The following is a 21,141-nucleotide window of genomic DNA, read 5'->3' as shown; positions in this document are numbered from 1 at the left end:
GGTACTTGTACCACTGGTTGAGAAACACTGCTCTAAACTATAGTGAATGCTACTTGTGAATAACTACCTTATGAATTAATTTATATTAACTGCAAATTATCTCTTTGAAAGTTAGAATTATCTTTAATATAGACTCATAGACTTTAAGGTCAGAAGGGACCATTATGATCATCTAGTCTGACCCCCTGCACAGTGCAGGCCACAGAATCTCACCCACCCCTCCCAGAATAATCCTCTCACCTATATCTCAGATATTGAAGCATTCAAATACTTTGAAGACCCCAAGATGCAGAGAATCCTCCAGCTGTGATCTGTACCCCACACTACAGAGGAAGGCAAAAAACCTCCAGGGTCTCTGCCAATCTACCCTGGAGGAAAATTCCTTCCCGACCCCAAATATGGCGATCAGCTAAACCCTGAGCATATGGGCAAGACTCACCAGCCAGACACCCAGAAACTTCTCTAAAGTAACTCCTATCATCCCTCCATTGACCTATTTCCCACTGATAATGAATGGTCAATTAGTTACCAAGATCATGTTATCTCATCAAACCATCCCGTTCATAAACCCATGTAGTTTAATCTTAAAACCAGATAGAACTTCTGCCCCCACTACTTCCCTTGGAAGACCGTTCCAAAACTTCACTCCTCTAATGGTTAGAAACCTTCGTATAATCTGAGGTCTAAACTTCCTACTAGCCAGCTTATAGCCATTTGTTCTTGTGTCCACATTGGTATTAAGCTTAAATAATTCCTCTCCCTCCCTGGTATTTATCCCTCTAATATATTTAAAGAGTGAAATCATGTCCCCCCTCAGCCTTCTTTTGGTTAAGGTAAACAAGCCAAGCTCCTCAAGTCTCCTTTCATAAGACAGGTTTTCCATTCCTCGGATCATCCTAGTGGCCCTTCTTTGTACCTGTTCCAGCTCAGTTATATGTTATAGCTCAGTCTATTTCTTTGTGTACATGAAGTTCAAGAAGTGGATAAGTTTATTACAAAACATCTAATAAACGCCTACAGCTAAGATACTATGCTAAATTTAATTTTCTACTCAACTCTTTCCTTACCATTTCATTTGTATCATGTAGCGTGCTAGTAAAACTTCCACTGAGGTTTGGAAGAGACAGTCCTCCTTTCGCTAATGCTGAAAATGAAAATTGGGTTTTTTTTAAAGTTAAATACAGAAAATATCAATTTTTATGACAGCACATTGATATAGTTTCCTTGTTTGCAGCAGAATGCTTTAATAAGATTACAAATTTCTATCTATCAAATACCTCTCTCTTACAAGGACAGATTTTTAGTCAACAACAAAAACAATTCTGACACTTTGGAAATGTAAAAAATATGCCTTCATTACAATTTGTTCCTGGTATTTATGCAAGGCAGAACACACTAGCAAGTAAAAAATGCAGCCATAGAGCCACTAGGAGCTTTTTGTATGACCAGGGCTTCTTGTGTGGCAATTAGGGGGACACAGCAGTGTTAACAATATGCAAATACCACTTTTCACAGAAACAGACTTACAAGCTAGCAAATTTTTTTTTTTAAATCTGTATAAATAAATTACAATGATTGGGACATGTACACATGCATATTTATTTATTTATTTATTTATTTCCTAAAGTTAATTAAGTATTTTAGGAAAAATTGCCGAAGCAGCCACCACCTAGAGTTGATGACCACATTATGAGGCTGCCAAAAGATTTCTTCTGAGATCCCCTAGAATAAACTAAACAAGTTCTTATGCCAGTAAGATTAATTTAATTAGTTTAATTATTTTCTCTCATTTATTTACAATTCAAGTACAAAACATGTATTTCATTCTGAGACAAGAAAAAATGATGAAGTATCTTAAAAGTGCCCAGAAACTCTAGGAGAATGTTAAGAAATATAGACACAATATGCTTTCACTGTAGGCTTACCAGAAAAATATGAAATTGAATGTTTTCCTATTAAATTGTGAGAGTAACTCTCACATGAATAGCAAAGAAAAACATGTTTAAGCCACACCTAAATTAACCAGATTATTGGAAGTAAAATTACCTCTTGCAGCCACCAACTGACCATAGCTAAATAAGACCTCTCCTTCTGAGATAGGCCTGTCTGCAGTTGTTGTTTCTGAGACAGTTAGGCTGCTTTCCTGTGTTGAGGGGCCAGAACTGGGAGTACGCACAGGAGATGGAACCCTTGGTTCACAAGGAAGTGATTCCGTGGGTCTAATTGGTTCCGGAGAAATTGGTAAAATAAGCATATCTGGTTCTTCGTCTTTAGCCACCGACATTATACTAAAAATGTAAAAAAATATATTGTTCAGGCACCACAATGAGTTGTACTTTATCCTAAACTCAATACTGTAAAACAGTGATAGAAATGTAGCCGTGTTAGTCTGGTGTAGCTGAAACAAAAAACAGGACTATGTAACACTTTAAAGACTAACACGATTGTTTATTAGGTGATGAGCTTTCGTGGGCCAGACCCACTTTTTGATCTGAGGAAGTGGGTCTGGCCCACGAAAGCTCATCACCTAATAAACCATCTTGTTAGTCTTTAAAGTGCTACATAGTCCTGTTTTTCGTTTCAATACTGTAAAGGCATTCTAATTTACAAAGCTTTTATTAAAAGAAGCAGCATAGTATTCTATGGACTGATTTGAATAAAAACTGATAAACATAGCCTTAATAATTAATGGAGATTGCCTATCTCCTAGAACTGGAAGGGACCTTGAAAGGTCGAGTCCAGTCCCCTGCCTTCACAGCAGGACCAAGTACCATCCCTGACAATTTTTGCCCCAAATGGCCTCCTCGAGGGGAGGGAGTGGGCCCAGCCCTCCCCACTGGACTCCTCTCCCTCAGCCACCTGGGTTCCTCTCTCCAGCCTCTTTGTCCTGTAAGCTGTAGCAGCCCTTCCAGAGCTCCCAGCCCCACCTAAGCTCCCAGCAGCCCCACTGGCCTTGTGGCAGTCCTGCCATGCCACCAGAACTCCCATGAGCCCCACCAGCAGTGGGCTATGCTGCCCCATGAGCTCTGCCTCCTGCCTCCCACTTCCCTGCCCCACTGTCCTGTTGGCTCCACCGGCGGGCTCTGCTCCAAGCCGCCGGCAATCTCTGTTGCTGGGGCTCTCTAGCCCCACAACATCTGCGGTCCTGCTAGACCACGGACGTTGCTGGACCACACAGTCCCAGACTGCAAAGGTTCAATCTGTATTGATACATAAATTAGGACCTCCTCCATATAAGTCTTACACCTGTTACATAAATCAGCCTATGAATTCTATTTACTAAATTGTTTATTTCAACATTTCATGATATATACATTAAGTATTTCCCCCAAGTTACATATTGTACAGGAAAAAAGGTAAAATTACTGGGAAATTAAATTAGATAATGATGGTCATAACTCACATAGCTCTTGGATGGAGACTTTCTTCATTCAAAGGACTGAGCTTTTCCTCATCCAGAGGAAGTTCTGCATCACCCCATGGATTTAGGGGCTTTGGGCTTCCCATTCTCGTTGCATCAGAGTCATGTTCTGATATAGGAGGGCTTGGAGTATTTACTCTAGGAGGTGTATCAGTTGGGGTAGCAGCAGGTGTGCTAATAGGACTAGTGGCAGCTGGAATCTCAAAACCTAGACATAAGAAATCAATCACAAAATTCAGACTATCAAGTAAAGAAAGCCATAAATAATCCTCAGGCAAGGTCAAATTATTTTGTTTCGTGAAACTTTCATGGTTACCTGAAAACATTCAGATAGTTGCGGGAACTAAACTGATTTAAATAAATTATTAACGTTTAGCAGGATTAGACAATTGCTAGTAGCTCCCATTGACTTTGGTGGGATTTGAGGGCACTTACCATTTATTCTGAGTGCTTAAACATGGACTTATTAGGCACTGATGAAAAGCAAAGGTCAGCTATTTCTCTGACATGGTGAGAGGAAAGGGGATGAATCCCAGAGACAATGCCAATGATGGAAAACCAAAAAGGTACATATTTTGAAACAAATGATCTCAAACCTTTTAAAACTATGTCAGTTCCCAGGTCTCTTTTTAAACTGTCAGTGCTCTTTCAGTGGAAACAAAGAGTGAGAGACAGTAGCTTTAGTGGAGAAAATATTCCATGCCAGAAATTAATGGCAAAAGATGTTAGTACACTTGTTCCATCTCAAGTTTGAAGACCATTTAGATTACCTGTTTCTGTCATTTGTTCTTGTTCACCGATATCTCCACCGATTTGTGTCACAGATGGAGAAGAAACTGGAGTTTTTACTGAAGGAAGTTCTTTTTCTGGAGGTGGTGTATTAGGCGGTGTGGCCAACGGAGTAGACAGCACAGATTCCTAAAAATTAAAGAAGAAAAAGTCCTGAAAGTCCAATAAAAAAGAATGGTTACTTACCTCGTAACTGTTGTTCTTCAAGATGTGTTGCTCATGTCCATTCCAATCAGAAGTGCGCGCACAGCATGCACATGTTGGCGGAGATTTTTCCCTAAGAAGTACCCGTCGGGCCAGCAGGGAGGCCCCGGAGAGGAGCAATATATACCTCTGCTGGCCCTCCGCCCACTCAGTTCCTTCCTACCAGAATACTCCAAAGAAGGGGAGGCAGGTAGTATTTGGAATGGACATAAGCAACACATCTCGAAGAACAGTTGCGAGGTAAGTAACTGTTCTTTCTTCTTCGAGTGATTGCTCATGTGCATTCCAATTAGGTGACTCCAAAGCAGGACCTGAGGAGGAGGGTCAGAGTTTCAAACTACTGTGGAATGGAGGACCGCCCTGCCCAGGGCAGCATCCTCTCTGGCCTGATGTGACAACGCATAATGGTTGACGAAGGAGTGAACTGAAGACCAAGTGGCAGCCCTGCAGATGTCCAGGATCTGGACCTGCGCTGTGAAGGCTGTGGAGGAGGCCATGGCCCTCGTAGAGTGCGCTGGGGGGGTACGGGGGACGGACAGAATCCCTGCTAGAACGTAGCACTCCCTAATGCAAGCAGTGATCCAAGAAGAGATCCTCTGTGTGGAGATCGGCTGACCTCTTGCACGTTCCGCAATGGCCATGAAAAATTGTGGCGATTTACGGAAGGGTTTTGTCCTATCTAAATAAAAGGCTAAAGTCCTCCTGACATCCAAGGTGTGCAAAGCCTGCTCTTTCCCTGACACATGAGGCTTGGGGTAAAACACTGATAGGAATATGTCTTGAGAGACATGGAAAGACAACACCACCTTAGGCAAAAAGGCGGGATTGGGGCAGAGTCTGACTTTATCCTTGAAGAAAACCGTATAGGGGGGATCCCAGGTGAGCGCTCTGAGTTCAGACACCCGTCTGGCAGATGTGATTGCTACCACTAGGACACGTGTAGGAGGGAACACGTTGCCAGGGGTTCCAACAAGGTCCCCATAAGCTTAGAGGGGACCAGGTTAAGGTCCCACTGAGGGACGGGCTGTCGTACGTGTGGGTAAAGTCTATCCATCCCCTTGAGGAATCTGTTTATCATGGGATTCTCAAACAGAATCTTTCCCCTATCTCCGGGATGGAAGGCGGAGAGGACCGCCAAATGGACCTTAATGGAGGAAGAGGAGAGTCCCTGAAGTCTGTGATCCAATAGGTAGTCCAGGATCAGGAGAACCCCTCAGTGGGAAGCTCAGATATGGAACCGCTTCCACTTGGCCAGGTATGTCGCTCTACTGGAAGGTTTCCTACTACCCAGAACTGGGTTTCCTACTACCCAGAACTTCCTGGACCCGAACCAAACACTGGAGCTCCACCGCTGTCAGCCACGGAGCTTCCATGCTGTCAGGTTCAATGAGTGCAGGTCTGGGTGACGGAGTCTGCCGAAGTCTTGGGAGATCAAGTCCGGGAGCAGCAGGAGGGTTATGGGTCTCTCGCATGACAGGCTGAGAAGGGTTGAGAACCAATGCTGGCTGGGCCAACCTGGGGGAGATGAGAATGACGGAAGCCCTGAACTCCCGCACTCTCAGAAGGACCTTGTGAACTAGCGGGAAAGGTGGGAAGGCACACAGCAGGTCCTCGGGCCAGGGGTGGAGGAGTGTGTCCCCTAGGGAGTCCCTTCCCAGACCTATGAGAGAGCAGAACCTCGGGCACTTCTTGTTCTGCCTCGTGGTGAATAAATCCAGTTGGGGAAACCCCCACTCATGGAAAAAAGAGCGGGCCACGTCCTTCCTGAGGGACCACTTGTGCCCAGAAAAAGCCCTGCTTAGCCTGTCTGCTAGGACATTCTGAGAACCTGGGAGATACAAGGCTATCGGGTGGATATCCACCCCGATGCAGAGGTCCCACAGGCAGATCGCTTCCTGACACACGTGGGGAGACCATGCCCTGCCCTGTTTGTTTATATACGACACCACCGTCGTACTGTCTGACAGGATAAGGACTGACCTGCCCCTGAGGTAGGGAAGGAAAGCCGCAAAGGCCAGTCTGACTGCCCAGAGTTCCCTGACTTTGATACACAGGGAGAGATCGTCCCTGGACCACATACCTTGTGTCTGCATGTCCCCCAGGTACACTCCCCAACAGGTGTCCAATGCGTCCATGACGAGTCGGATGGTTGGTACTGGTCTGGAGAAGGGGACCCCCGCACTGACCTACCCATGATGAGTCCACCAGTCCAACGAGTGAAAGATAGAGTCAGGGACCGTCACTACTCTGTCCCACGGATGGAAAGCCAGGTTGTGGACTCGTGCCAGCCACATTTATAGGGGATGCATGTGAAGTCTGGCATGTTACACGATGTACGTGCATGTGGCAATTAGGCCCAGGAGACACACACATGTCCTGGCCGTGGTCACCAGAAAATTTGGAGGTCCCCGGATTCTATTGCTAGTACTCAGAAGCCAACCAGGGTGGTGTTGTCACGGGTTCCAATGAAACTGCTTGTGCCAGGGCGTGTCTGGCCATTATTTCAGGTTTGCCATGGTGCTGGGGAGGAGGCAGTGGCATGGCCAGGATCGGGGCCTGTGCAGAAGTAGGCATCATGGAGCTGGATGCTGTGGATGGTGCCGCACAGTGGTACCATGCTGGTGCCGTGTCTTGTGCAGCATCCGGTGCTAGGGACGGCTCCGAAGGCAGTGCCGTGGTCAGTACTGGGAGTGGTGCCGAGGATGCGGGCTGCACCGGATGGCGTTTCCTGGTGTCCAGCACCGCTTCCTCGTGTGTCCTTAATGGAGGCCAGTGCCGGCCGTTCCCATGGCCTCTGGTAGGGGTCGATGTCGGAGAGGGTAAGGGGGCCGACTCAATCAGGTCTCTGGTCACCTCAAAGGCCTCCGGAGTGGAGGGTTCTGGAAACCCTCAGGAGGGCTGGATTTCCTATGTGAGGATAAACGTCCACCCGACTGAGATGGCCCGGGTTCGGCGCTTGACGGTGCCACGTGCCCCACTGAAGGGCTCACAGAGGGCACGTGCCTCCGAGGGGATCTACCCCTGTTGGGCCTCTTCTTCTGCGGCACCGGGGACTGTGACTGGTGCCGAGGCCTGTGCGGCGCCGGGGAGGTGCAGGAGTGCATCCAAGTGTCCTGCACCAATGCCGGTGCGCTCTGGGAGACTGGTGCTGGGTCCGACACCGGTGCTGGTCTTAGGGCTGCCTCCATAAGGATAATCTTGAGGCGCAATTCTCTCTTGTGCTTGATGCGGGGCTTAAAAGCTTTGCAAATTTTGCAGGCCTCTGAAAGGTGGGCCTCTCCCAGGCACTTTAGGTCAGGACAAACGAGGATCATCACAGGGCATAGGCCGGTAACACTTTTTGTGGGGATTGAACCCTTGCAGTCTGGGCATGGCCCGCCGTGGGCGCACAGCGCACCGCAGCAGCAAACAAACAACAGAACCAACAGTCTCTAACTCCATTTACACTACTTAACGGTGATGAACTGATAACAGGCAACAAAGAACTACTTAAGCAGTGATTGCTTTAGCAGGAGCTGAGGGCTGTTCCAACAACCGTCACGGTGGTAAGAAGGAACTGAGTGGGCAGAGGGCCAGCAGGGGTATATATCGGCTGGTATACCAGCGCCACTCCAGGTGGCTCCCTGCTGGCCCGATGGGTACTGCTGAGGGAAAAAATCCCCACCAACGCGTGCATGCTGCGCGCGCACACCTGATTGGAATGCACATGAGCAATCACTCGAAGAAGAATGAATGTTTTTGCCTTTAAATACAACCTCCTGGAACTGTTCCAAAAAAACAAGGGCACTTGAAAAATCTTATCCAAAGATAACTTGATTAACCCTGGATCAAGATACAAGATGCTTCATTCAGTGTGATTAAATGTTTCATTCTGCAATATGTTGCGATTAGTTGTTCCCTTCTCCACCAAAGGAGGAACCAATGAATAACTATGCTCTCCATGCTACCTTGTCTCTCCTTAGTTTGTTCAGAATTGCTGGCACCGGAGGAAGTCTCGGAAGAGCACAGCTGAAGTTCTACACATCCTAAACAAGGAAAGTTTGGTACTCCATCCCCTCATCCAGAGAACATCATGAAGGTGGATGACTGCAGGATAAGCCTATCCTAAATTATGTTTTCCTTCCCTGAAACATAGTCACTCAGTGTTTGCACAATTTGAGTTAATGGAAATTGTGCATTTAGATTTACCCCCACATTAGTGGATCAATGCCCTGATATCTTTGGCACATCAGTGCAGATAATTCCACAGCTACTTGCTTCTTATACTATTTCCTTTTTATGCAGTGTTGCTCATACCAGCATATTAGAGAGACAAGGCGGGTGACGTAATGTTTTTTATACTGGACCAACTGCTGTGGGTGAGAAGATTTGGGGCTTAGACAGAACTTTTCTTTAGATCAGAGGAAGAGCTCTGTGTAGTTTGATTGTTGGTCTCTCTCACCAGCAGAAGTTGGTCCAATAAAAGTTACCATCTCACCCACCTTGTCTCTATAATTCTCTTTTTACACAACTGGATCAGATATTATGTTACATACTGGGACAGAAATCTTTATCACACAGAAGAAAACTTTAGGGAGCTGGTTACACCTACTCAATCCACCACTGCCTACCCTGAATACAAGTCAAGAATTGTTGAGGAGCAAGTTCTAACTTACACAACAGCTGTAAGGTACGCTTCATAAACTCCCTTAAACCAATGGATTATCTAACACAGCAGAGCTCTGCTCTACTCTGTTATATTCTAACTTCTCCCTCCATCTATACTGGAGTGAATTGCTCACTGGTAAAGGAGACAGTTCTGCCCCCTCTACCAGCTTCATGCCACCAGAGACCTCACCTATGCAAAGGGAATACTCTGCCGGCTAGTTACAGCAAGAATATGGCCACTTGGGATACCTGAGAGGGACAAAGAGGCCATACTGGATCCTAAAATCTGGCCCATTTTCATTAAACCTTTGTTTAATTAGATTCTCCAAGCAGGGTCCTTCCAAAACTTAAATTTGACCCAACCCTGAACTCTGGATTATAATAATCTCATTAACAAAAATATTTTAAATATTCTGCCCTAGGTTGATAACAGTCAGTGATAATTTGATTATCAAAGGAAGGAGAAAATTAATCTGTGTTAAGGATAAATTTAACTGTTTGAACATTTGCAGAAGACTGCTGTAATTCAAAACACAGTTAAGGAGAATCAACTTAACAATGAGGGAAAAAGAACAAATACATTATCTAAATTCTTTTGGCTCTGTAGTCAGACTCTGAATCGCATGCTTCAGAATAAAACCCAAGACTGAAGACTCCATGCATGAAGACTAATTATTTATACAGATATTAAAGAACTAGCCAATTAGCCCATCATAAGACGGGATTTTCAGGTCTCTCCTCCACGTCATTCTTCTCTCCTGAGTCTCCAGTCTCTCGCTCTGTCTGTCTGTTTGTTTCTCTCTCTTCCTCCTACTGCCTCTCTCTCTCTCTCTCTCTTCTCCCCCTCATGCCTCTCTCTCTCCCTTTCTCTTCTCTTCTCTTCCTCCTCCTGCCTCTTACTCTCTCTCTGCTCCGTCTCTCTCTTTCTCTTCTCCCCCTCCTGCCTCTCACTCTCTCTCCGCTCTCCTCTGTCTCCGTCGGGGATGCACGCTCGTCCAGGCCCCGCCCCCTGGGTGTGTATGTCACCGCCCCGTCCCCTTCGCTTCCTGCCATGGTGCTTGGCTGACTTCTGCGCCGCTCAGCTGGGCCGCCGCTTGGGAGCAAGCGGCGCAAACGGCTTCTCTCTCCCTTCTCCTCCTACTGCCTCGCCCTCTCTCTCTCTCTCTCTCAGCTCTCGTCCGCCTCCTGCCTCTCTCTCCTTCTCTCTCTTTCCCCTCCCACCTCTCACTCTGTGTTTCTCTTCACCTCCTGCTGCATCTCTCTCTCTCGCTGTTCTCCACCTCCTCCATTCTTCTCTGTCTCCTCCATGTCCACTCCGCTTTCCCCAGTTTGAATCCGGCACCCTTTCCTGAAGTCAGAGACGCACGCTTGTCCAGGCCCCGCCCCCTGGCTGTTCCCTCTGGGCGGCGCTGTTGCCTCCCGCCATGGTGCTCAGCTGACTTCTGTGCCGCTCAGCTGGGCTGCCACACGGGAGCAAGCGGCGCAAGTGGCCGTTTGCTCCCGCACGGCAGCCCAGCTGAACAGCGTAGAAGTCAGCCGAGCGCCACGGCGGGAGGCAACAGCGCCGCCCAGAGGGAACAGCCAGCGTTTCAGCGTTACAGAGTCTCAGACATTGGGCTACTATATATATGATGCCTTTTGGTGACAGGATCGAATACAGCAAGAGACTTGAGTTGAAATGTCTATCAGTCTTGCAGCCTTGCACTGGAAACAGCATAACTATTATCCAACAACATGAAATCCAATATTACTATTCCCCTCTTTCAGAAACCAATTCTTTGTGCATAGCATTTTAAAAATAAATATAGCAAAAACTCAAATTTGAAATTGGTTTGAATTTAGTCACTTACTGGGACATACTGTAACCAAGAAGCTACTACAGGTTGAACCTCTCTAACGTGCCACTCTCTGGTCCAGCAACATCCATGGTCAGGCATGATTTTAGTTAGCCGGATGTCCACTTATCATGGGTATGGCCAAGTTACCTGTGGCCCTATAAAGTTTGTTTACAGTCACCAGTCCTGGCTCTCAGTGTTCTGTGCTGTTATTTAGCTCTAATTTACCTCTAAATGTCTTCTAAGAGCCCAGTAAGCAGTGAAAATGTTAGTAATGCTGCTAGACAATATTGACCTCCCATGGTTTGGCAATTTCTCTGGTTCAGCACTGGTCAGGTCACAACATTGCTGGACTAGAGAGGTTCAACCTGTAAATGCTTGTTCTGTTTCAGGATCACTTTTCAAGGTCTTCAGATTGCACATAACCAAAATCCAAGAATTACAAAAATAAATCCTAAAATCCTCATAACTACAACTGGAAACAATTATAAATTTTACTCTTACTGGCAAGATTGTTGTGCTTCGAAGAACATTTTCAGCTGGAACTGCTTTCTGAGCTTCCCTGTCACCCAGCATGACAGCAACAGTCTCAGCCAGAGCTTCATTCACAAAGTGACTAATCATTTCTGAATTTACTGGCACACCAGCGCTAACAAAGAGCTGAAATCCTCCACCGCCTGCTGCCTCGACTAAAAAAGAAGACACAAAACCCAAATTCAAATTCTACTTCTTGATACTGAATGCATTATATTGCAGAGATATAACAACATGCTTAGCAATTTACATCTTGAAAGAACTTTACATGCATTAATGAACTCTCAAGCCCACCTGTAAGGAAGAATTATTCCCATTTTACAGATGGGGAAACAGAGGCAGGTGACTTCTCCAAGGCTCCAAAGAGTATCAGAGTCCCCATGACTCTCCCTTATGTATGTTTATAAGGTAGACATTGATCTGACATACCATTCTTCACAAGAGTGATAAAGATAGTCACCATTGCACTCCAGCAAAAGTACAATGTACAGTTGCACTTTCATTTGCATGGCAGTAGGATTACCAAAATTTGGTTCGCAAAGCTGGCCCAGTTGTGGAATGTTCTTCATCAATTACCCAGGGTAATGTGCATTTATTGACCTGACAACTGGTTACCGCTTTCTGCATCAGCACATATCCCCAAACACACATGTTGTCTGTGCACTCATGATACCATCTACAGGTAGTCTTTAAGGTGCTACTAGACTATTCGTTGTTTTTTAATTTTTTCCTGTTACAGACTAACTTGGCTACCCCTCTAAAGCTTTTTAACAGCTTTGTAAGTTTAACACCTCTTACAATAAGGCTTAGCCAGTTTAAATATCTTTTACCCAAAATTGAGATGTATAGCCTTTGGTTTCATCTGCTTCAGGCTGGAAAGTGACTGAGAAGAAGTACAATTCCTACTTACCAATGTCAGAGGTTACAGCCTCACTCTCTTCACTGTCTGATGCACTTACATTGGGCACTCTTTCCTTCTGGATGGGGTACATCCTACTAATAATTCGTGCCATTACTTCTTGTTCCACCCTGACAAAACAGAGCTTTTATATTTCTACCAGCAGGCTCGGAGACAGCCAAATTTATGTAACACAGTATTCTCGATATATGGGGAAAACTTAATAAGACAAAGGGAATTACTGGTAGTTGAAAAAATATTTAATCCACTTGTATAGTGGATGTATTTCTTCCTAATATGCTTACACCTGCTCTTTATTACCTTCAGCCTGACAGGAAACTCACCAGCTAATCAGCCTATTTTCTAAAGTTTCCCTCCTTTCAATGATTTCATCCAGAATATCAACTGGAGGTTGAGAAGCAGGAGCAGTTGGGGGAAATGGAGGGCCATTATATTTTGGAGAAACAAATTCTGTTCGTCTATTGAACTCCAGGATTGGTTCTGCCAATTCTGGGATTCCATCCTCCTCTTCCTCCTGATCCTAGTTACAATAAAAACAAAGACAAACCTTCAGTATTTTTGCTTTAGAAAATAGTTATAGTTGTGTTGTACCATATTATTCATATATGTTCCTTTTACCATTTTGCAGTTATAAAATATTTCAAGTCTGCCAATCCATAAAGCTGTGCGGTTAGTGGTACAGAAGTTATTATATAAAATAGGATTTGGGTTTCCTGTCTGTGGCGAATGAGGCAGGAAGGTAAAAGGTAATTGCAATATACAGGAAATGTTCTTGCAATATTTTAATTAACAGACAAGGTGGGGAGGTAATACCTTTTATTTGACTAACATCTGTTGGTGAGCGAGACATGCTCTTGGTTGGGTCTGGGGAAAGTACCCAATACCAAACACAGGGTGAAACAGACAAGGAGTTAACACAAGTTGCAAGAGGCTATTCAAGATGAAGCAGGCAGTAAACAGCTCTATTAGGGATGTTAACTGAATAGTCGATTAACCTCATGAATTCTTATCAGTTAGTCAACTATTCTATAGTCCCTGGGCAGCCCCTGTCCGGGGAGAGGGGTCTGAGCTCCCAGACACAAGCTGGAACTGAGCTGGGCTGCCTGCCCGCCTGGCTCCTAATACACTTTAAATGCAGAGCCACAGCAAGGGTAGGACCAGGACCCAGTGCAAGCTGGGACTGAGCTGGGCTGCTGGCCAGCTTGCTAAAAAATGTACTGGCAAGCGGGAGAAGGGGAGGAATGCATGTAGTCTACAGCATTAACCTATAAGCTTTTGCTTATCGGTTAATAGGTTAATCGACTATACTATTACATCCCTAAGCTCTACAGTCATAGGACAAAAAGAGGATTAATGGGTTACAAATTGTTGTAATGAACCATAAATCCAACATCTTTATTAAGTCCATGATAGTGTCTAGAAGCATTATTCATTTTATGTCTTATGTTCATCTTCGGAAGGTGTGGCGTAGGACTGAGGTCAGAAATGAAATGATCATTTTGTGAAAAGACTCCACTCACGGTTGATGTGGTATTTTTTTTTATCATTTTTCTGTGTGAGTTCACTTGAGAGAATAGAGAACATACTTGTTATGAGGGTGTGACACTGGCAGACCAGGTGCTGGCTCACGCCAACGCCACTAAGCATCACTGAGCACTGACAAAAGCATAGTTGGGAACCAATCTGGTTCACCCGTGTGTTAGTATTGTTAATGCTACACCACCCACCTGACACCATGGGGCTGGGGAGTACCAGCAGCTGGGGGGGAAGCTCTGGGCTCCAGCAATGGGAGAAAGTAGGGGAAAGGGAGGCATGAGGCCTTAGGTGGAAGGGGAGAGGCCAAGACAATGGAGAGGGGGTTAGCCACCCCTAATTGCTGGTTCACCTACTGCCCATGCTCCCAGGCCAGAAAGATCTTCATCAGTGTGCTGCTTGAAATATGGAGAGGGCAACATTTTTAAATAAACAAGGCATTGCCAAGCTGCTTAGCCTGGGTTATCCTTAAAGGACATACAGAGGTTACATATTACTGTAGCTTCTAGAACTTTTTGAAACCTAAGAATGTAACTCCCCTGTGTGTGTATGTTACCTGCTTTAAATTTGTAAATAACTCATTTATTTTCTCTAGTTAGTACACCTGTAGTTACCTTAATATAGGACTGGCTACAAGTGTTGTATTTGGTGCAAGACCTAGGGTAAAACTGACCTGAGATAAGTGACTGATCCTCTGGGGCTGAGTAACCAGAATATTGCTGTGACTTTTGGTGTAAAGGGACCCTCTATTATAAAGACAGGCTTGCCTAGGTAGCAAGATAGACTGTCGTACCCGATGAAAATGTCTGTGGTTCCATATTAGGACTACTGTAGTGCTTGAGGATTCACAGTTGATACTTTGGTTAGTGAAATTTAAGGACAGAACACAAACAGTTTGAGGTTTGTTCCCTGTTCCTTAAAAGTCTTCCTGGGGGTTAGCACTCACGGCTGTGAGCCACTCTAATCAGCATGACATGGGGTATTTACTATGCATGTGTTGGACTCATGTATCTTGAAAGACATGTTTTTGGGAGCATTGATCATATGGAGATATGCCGGCAGGTCTTGCATCTATTGTTATGGCTCCACCACTTATCTATCAACCTCGCTCTAGAAACACTCCGATATCAGCACCAACTTCCTAAACACCATCATCATCTTCAACAATGAAACCATATAGGCAACTATGTAACAGAAATCATGGATCACCACACCTACCTTCACAGATCTACTATCCACCCCAAACACACCAAGAAATCTTTTATATACAGCGAGGCACTTAGACAACACAGAAAATGCTCTAATAAGAAAGACCAGGATACAAACTGTCTTCACTCAAACTGTCTTCACTTGACTCATTGCAGCAATCTGTAACACACTAGCATGCTTCTGTCCTATGATTATAAAGATATTAACTGTCCCACTTCATCTTGTACAGCCTCTTACAACATGTGTTAACTCCTTATCTGTTCTACCTTGTATTTAGCTTGACACTCAATAACCTTTTCCAGACCTGAAAAAGAGCTCTGTGTAAGCTTAAAAGTGTGTCTCTTACAGCAGTGGAAGTTGGTCTTAGGGATCTTATCTCTCTAATACTGTGGGACCAGTATGGCGTCAGCAACACTGCAATGATAACTGAAGTTACACATAACATGCATCTCGGAAATGCTATTCCACAGCACAAATTTTCAATCATTCTATGAATATCTGTTTTCTGCAGAATTTATATATTATTTTAAAATAAGTTTTAGCACTATTTGGCTGTGAAGATATGGGTCAGAATGTGAATTCACTGAGCGTGCCAGAAGATAGATGTTAGCTCTAACAGATGTGTCATTACTTTTAAAGCTTAATGGTAACTTAAATACCTATTTATTCTTTCACAATATGGGTATGTCTACACTACCACCCTACTTCGAGCAAGGGTGGTTAATGTAGTCAATCGAAGTTGCAAATGAAGCCCGGGATTTAAATATCCCGGGCTTCATTTGCATCTTGCCGGGCGCCGCCATTTTTAAATCCCCGGTAGTTCGGACTCCATGCCCGCGGCTACACGTGGCAGGGAGTAGGTAGTTCGAATTAGGCTAATTCGAACTACCGTTACACCTCATTCCACGAGGTTAACATCCACGAGGTGTAACGGTAGTTCAAATTAGAAACTTGGGCTTGTGGGTTTGAGCTGAAGGGCTGTTTCCCTGCAGTGTACACTTCCACGCTTGGGCTGTGACTCAGCTCTAGGATTCTGGAGTAGAAGGTCCCAGACCTCAGGCTAAGAGGGAGCAAACACTTCTCCCCTGATATTAAAGTTTCTCTCACAGTCTTCAAGTATTTTACAACTGAAAAAGTAAAAAAATTCCATACAGAGTAATAGAGTGAAAAACATTTTTGCTGTAGACTTAGGGGAGCAAAAAACCCCAAAACAACAAAAAAAAACATGTTTAAAAAAAAACATTTTTTTAAATAATGCACATTTTAAAAAAAATATATAAACATGATACTCACATTTGGATTGGCAATGTTCCATCTAATCTTTTCTACTCATGTGTGGATTTCTTCCATCCAAGTGTGGAATAATTTTATATGCACTGAGGCATATGTAAATATGCACCACCAATAGAAATAGAAAACCTAGCTGCGGGTCCTCCGCTAATCACCTGGATGGCATCTGAATGTCTCCTGAGTGGCTGCATAAAAGTGCTGCTTACAGGGAACACCAGATTGCCCCAAATAGAAATTGTACCCAAAAAATTCTATATGCACTGTTCTATAACATTTTAAAAATGTATTACATAGTAATTCAAATATGGGTGCCATATCACCTTAAAATTATTCTGCATGACTTGTGAGTTGATAAGCAATTCATTCTATTGAAATACATGCATCCCTAGCTATAATTCATTCCCATAGTGCATGTACAAATTCCTCTGTCCAATGTAATATTATGCATGTTTTTTCTACTTACTTCATTTCTCATATAATTTTTCTTTGACGTCTCTAATTTTATATAATCTTTTCTAAAGTGTTTAAAATGCAGACATCTAGATAAAATAAACTAAGTATATGCAATAAATATAGCATGTAAATAATAGCTTCTGGCTAAAACTTCAGCAGTTTTGCTATATTTCCAAATCATATACCTAAGATTTTTTAAAAAATATGTTAATAATATACTAATCTAAACAGGAAATTATATATTATACTTATTTTGGGGTAGTACATAATCTTCACTGAAAATTAAATTTAATGTTCAGTATTTAATTATACCGACTAAATCTTGTTTTCATATTTCACCTCCCAGTCCTGTCATGAATGATGTGTAGTTAATTTTCTGCATTTTACCTTCTAAGGGACCTTTGAAATTATCTATCATGACGACAAATTTTAAAAAATGACAAATTACAAATAATTTTAGATCTGGTTGGAATATTAACCATCCTATTTTTCAAAGTATCAGATTGAGGTCCTCTCTCTTTAGATCTGAAAAGTATATTCGCACAATGTCATAGAAGTAAAAAATGGCAGAAATGATCAGGTAGATTATGATAATTTTGTTTTATCATTGAAAAAATATATTGATAGTCTCTTACCAAAATTATCCGGTAACTTAATCACAAATTGATTTTTGGCACTACTTATTTTTTCAAAGGCTTTCATGGAGTAGGACTTGGCTACATTAGACTTCTTGTTTGAAATTCATCTTGGTGAACACAGCTAGTCAGAAAACATTAGTTGGAACATTAGATTTCCACAGGAAAACATAGTTCCTTCCATCTAAACCAAAATGCTCTGTAAAATCTTGTTGATTTTGCCAAAATTTCCTTTGCAGAAAAAAGGAGGGAAATGTTCTGACAATGGTGCAGTCCTGTTTCAACATTTCTGCTGGTTATATCCTTTTCTCCAACTTGCTACCAGACTGATCATTTCAAAGTTGACATAAAAACTCTTAGAATATGATTAGTAAGAATAATTTCAGTACCAACTAGTAAACTACGTACAGTAGATTAACAGCCCACATATTTTGTCCTTTGGATAAGCAGCCATTCAGGGAAGGCAGAACTTCTGACGCTGCTATTACTGAAAAGGGTATTAGCAGGTAAAAAAATTCCCATTCTATTGCCTTTTGCCTCTCACTATACTGTTACATGTGGGAAGTAGCAAGCAGAAAAAAGAACTAGGGGGGAGGGATAAAAAACTAAAATAATAAGTGAAGGGAGGAATTTTCCCAGTACCAAAATGGAAAGAGCCTTCTGGATCAATGCATGCAGTACCTTCCCATTGAAGAATACTTCTGCAGAAGTCCACCTTATAATGTCTAATAAAAGAGAAACTAAAGGACCATGTTGCTACCCTGCAGATCTCCCTAGCGGAAGAAAATGTGCAGAAAGAACCTGAAGTCACCATAGATTTTGTGAAGCATATTTTGATTCTATCAAAACAGGTTCAACCTGACACCTTGTACACCTCAACAATGCAGAATCAGATTGATCTAGCCAGATATAATTTGGATAGCTGGAGCCCATGGCACTTTGAATTAAAGAAGATGAACAAGGAAGTCAATCTTCTTGTTAAACCAGTGCACTCAATATATATCGTTAGTATTTCAAAAGCATGTAGATTATGCCACAGTTTTTCTGCAGAATGCTGTGGTGTCGGATGGAATGAAGGAGACTCATCCTTTATGTGGCACAGGAAGATGAGTTCATCTTTGATAAGGGAAAGATTACGAGGTACTTCACATCACTTTGTCATTATGGACAACTCAACTAGATTTATGCATGAATAAAGCAGCCAACTTCAAGACTCATCCTGAAGTCGATAGCAAACAAGAAACAGCGTTTGACAGATCTGTAGGTGAGGATAATGCTGCCTTATCTAATGATAGAGCAGCTACTTAAAATTAACATTTTAACATCTTAAGCATCTCCTGGACCTATTTTCTACCACTAAAAATCAGAGAAAAATACTAAATGATAAGAGCCACATCCCAAGTTAGTAGCAAGAGAAACAATAAGAGCTGGCCTACCATTTCTTGTTTCTTTAACCAAATGTTTTTGGTCATTTTGGCATTCAACAATTTAAATCTACCCCTTTCAATCTTGTATAAAGCTTAACAGAACAAGATACATTTTTTTAAATAAAGTACAATTCTTAATGTTGCATTTCACATTTGAGAAGTAGAAAAGAATCTAATATATAAGGGAGAATGTTTGTGCTCTAATAACTTGGACACTGTAAGAGCTACTGCAACCAAACTTTCCATGGGATAAACTTTCCTCCAGGAGAAGGTTTTAAGGTACTTTTGGACTTGATCGGGCCCGATCTTAACCTGTAAAAATAAAAAATAACCCGCCGTGCTGCACTGCAGGGGCAACCCCATCTACCATAGGTCACGTACCCACCGCCTGCGGCCCCCAGCACCATCCAGGACTCGCTCCACCCCCATGCGCACAACAGCTCGGGCACCCACCCTGCCCCCCGCAGCTATGGTTACCAGGTGGTCTTAAAAAATGGACACACTTGATTGGGGGCTGGGCGGGGGGGAGGGAGGAACCGGCTGGGAGGGGAGCGGGCCTGGCCGGGAGGAGGGGGCGGGGGCCGGGAAGCAGAGCTGGTGGGGGGAGGGCCAGGGGCAGAGGGGCTTGCTGGGGAAATCGGGGGAGGGGCAGCCAGTGGGAAGCAGAGCTGGTCGTGGGGCGAAGGGTTGGGGGCACCGGGGCTGGCCGGGGGAGATCGGGGGAGCAGCCAGCAGGAAGCAGAGCTGGCCGGGGGGCAGCGATGCTGGCTCGGGGAGATTGGGGGCGGGAGGGAGGAGGCGGCCGGCGGGAAGCAGAACTGGTCAGGGGAGATCAGGGTGCAGGGGTGGCCGACAGGAGCGGGGCTGGCCGGGGTAGATCAGGAGGAAGAGAATCAGTCAGCAGGAAGCAGGGCTGGTGGGGGAGGGTGGGGAGAAGCAAATCGGCCGGTGGGGAGCAGGGCCAAGCAATGCCGGGTAACTTCAGCTAGTTGAATATAAAAGCCAAAGGCAAGGATGTCTTCTGGGATGTAGTTACCCGAATGATATCGATGACATCAACAAAATTAGTTCCTGGAAACTTGATATCTTCCTCCTCATATTGAGTTTGTTCTGGGCCCTCATAAAAGACAGAAAATTACATAATTTAAAAGGTTTAACCATAGAAGTGCTTTATACTGAGAATATGATTCAGTTACAGTGACCATCTTGTATACTAATTAATGCACAAATGTTTTACCCTAACAATTGGGGGAGGAGGGACTCTATAGACAAGGAAGAGGACTTGATAGTATTCATTAAGCAATTCAATAAAATGAATACAGTACTAGCATTCCTTGGACTTGGCTGTAGGATTTAATAGAGTATCTCAACTTCAGAATCTCAGAACAAATATCACAGTATCCCAGGATACTGGGCTAGATTGACCCTTGGTCTGACCCAGTATGGTGGTTCTTAATGTTATTTTTATAACTAACTTTTTTTTTTTTTTGCAATACACAAGAGAGGGACAAATTCCGTTAAGTGAATGACTCAAACCCAAAGTTCCCCATAGCAACCTTAACTCCACTTTCTTTTGTATAATCATTACAAATTCATTTTTAATTACATGATCACAAGGCATTTTGGAAGGTTTTGGGGGAGGAGCAGGGGGCAGAACCCTGCCTCATGAAGTGGACAGAGGCCCAATGATGAACAAGTTGTGTAGTGAGAGAGACAGGGGTTGGAAGGAACATGACCTCATGCAGTGAGGAGGCTGGCTGATATGCAGTGAATGAAACAGGCACACACATGCAGAACAGTTAAGTAAAAAAGAAATATGGAACAGTTGCCTCATTCAGTTCACCTTGTCCAGCCTATACACTGAATGAGGCTGAGATCCTGTGGAAGAAACAGTATGAGATCTTGTAATCACACAGAGGCAGCAGCCCACGTGGGACAAAAGCATTTCAGCTCCCGCAGAGTCGCCATCTCCCGCATCCCCCACTGCTGCCTCTGTGAGCAAGTAGGTCTGTCTGTTTGTTCAAGAACTCTGCCGAAACGGTAAGAAGCAGGACCACCACACTTTGTGTACAGCTTCCTTTTATAACTTAAAGCAAGGTCAGGGTTTGGTTGTGTGGGGACTGGGGATGGGCCCAAACTCTTCCTCCCTCATCAACGCCCCTGCATGAGTGCCATGTCACACAAAATCATATTGAAACGAGACAGAATCACTAGGAAGGTGAAAAGAGATGATTGGAGGGCACAC

At 43.9% G+C, this 21,141-nt stretch overlaps 1 protein-coding gene across 14 annotated transcripts in view; it reads right to left on the bottom strand.

Moving 5' to 3' along the window:
* The window catches only part of KIAA0586 (KIAA0586 ortholog), a 116,791-nt gene that overhangs the window by 42,865 nt on the left and 52,785 nt on the right, over positions 1-21,141 (bottom strand). For 13 of the 14 annotated variants that reach the window (XM_075926295.2, XM_075926308.2, XM_075926303.2 and 10 more), the window contains 8 exons: positions 19,933-20,013; positions 12,673-12,869; positions 12,341-12,459; positions 11,401-11,585; positions 4,192-4,339; positions 3,404-3,629; positions 2,047-2,288; positions 1,068-1,144 (listed from right to left, as the gene is read on the bottom strand). In XM_075926295.2, coding sequence (XP_075782410.2) covers positions 1,068-1,144; positions 2,047-2,288; positions 3,404-3,629; positions 4,192-4,339; positions 11,401-11,585; positions 12,341-12,459; positions 12,673-12,869; positions 19,933-20,013 — 1,275 coding nt within the window. The remainder of the gene's footprint in view (positions 1-1,067; positions 1,145-2,046; positions 2,289-3,403; positions 3,630-4,191; positions 4,340-11,400; positions 11,586-12,340; positions 12,460-12,672; positions 12,870-19,932; positions 20,014-21,141) is intronic. The other variant, XM_075926305.2, reaches the window with a different exon arrangement.

This window comes from Pelodiscus sinensis, chromosome 5 (genome assembly GCF_052426305.1).
Source record: "Pelodiscus sinensis isolate ZL-2025 chromosome 5, ASM5242630v1, whole genome shotgun sequence".
Lineage (NCBI taxonomy): Eukaryota > Metazoa > Chordata > Testudines > Trionychidae > Pelodiscus > Pelodiscus sinensis.
Note: the sequence above shows the minus strand (reverse complement) of the source record. Positions and strands in the feature narration are given on the sequence as shown.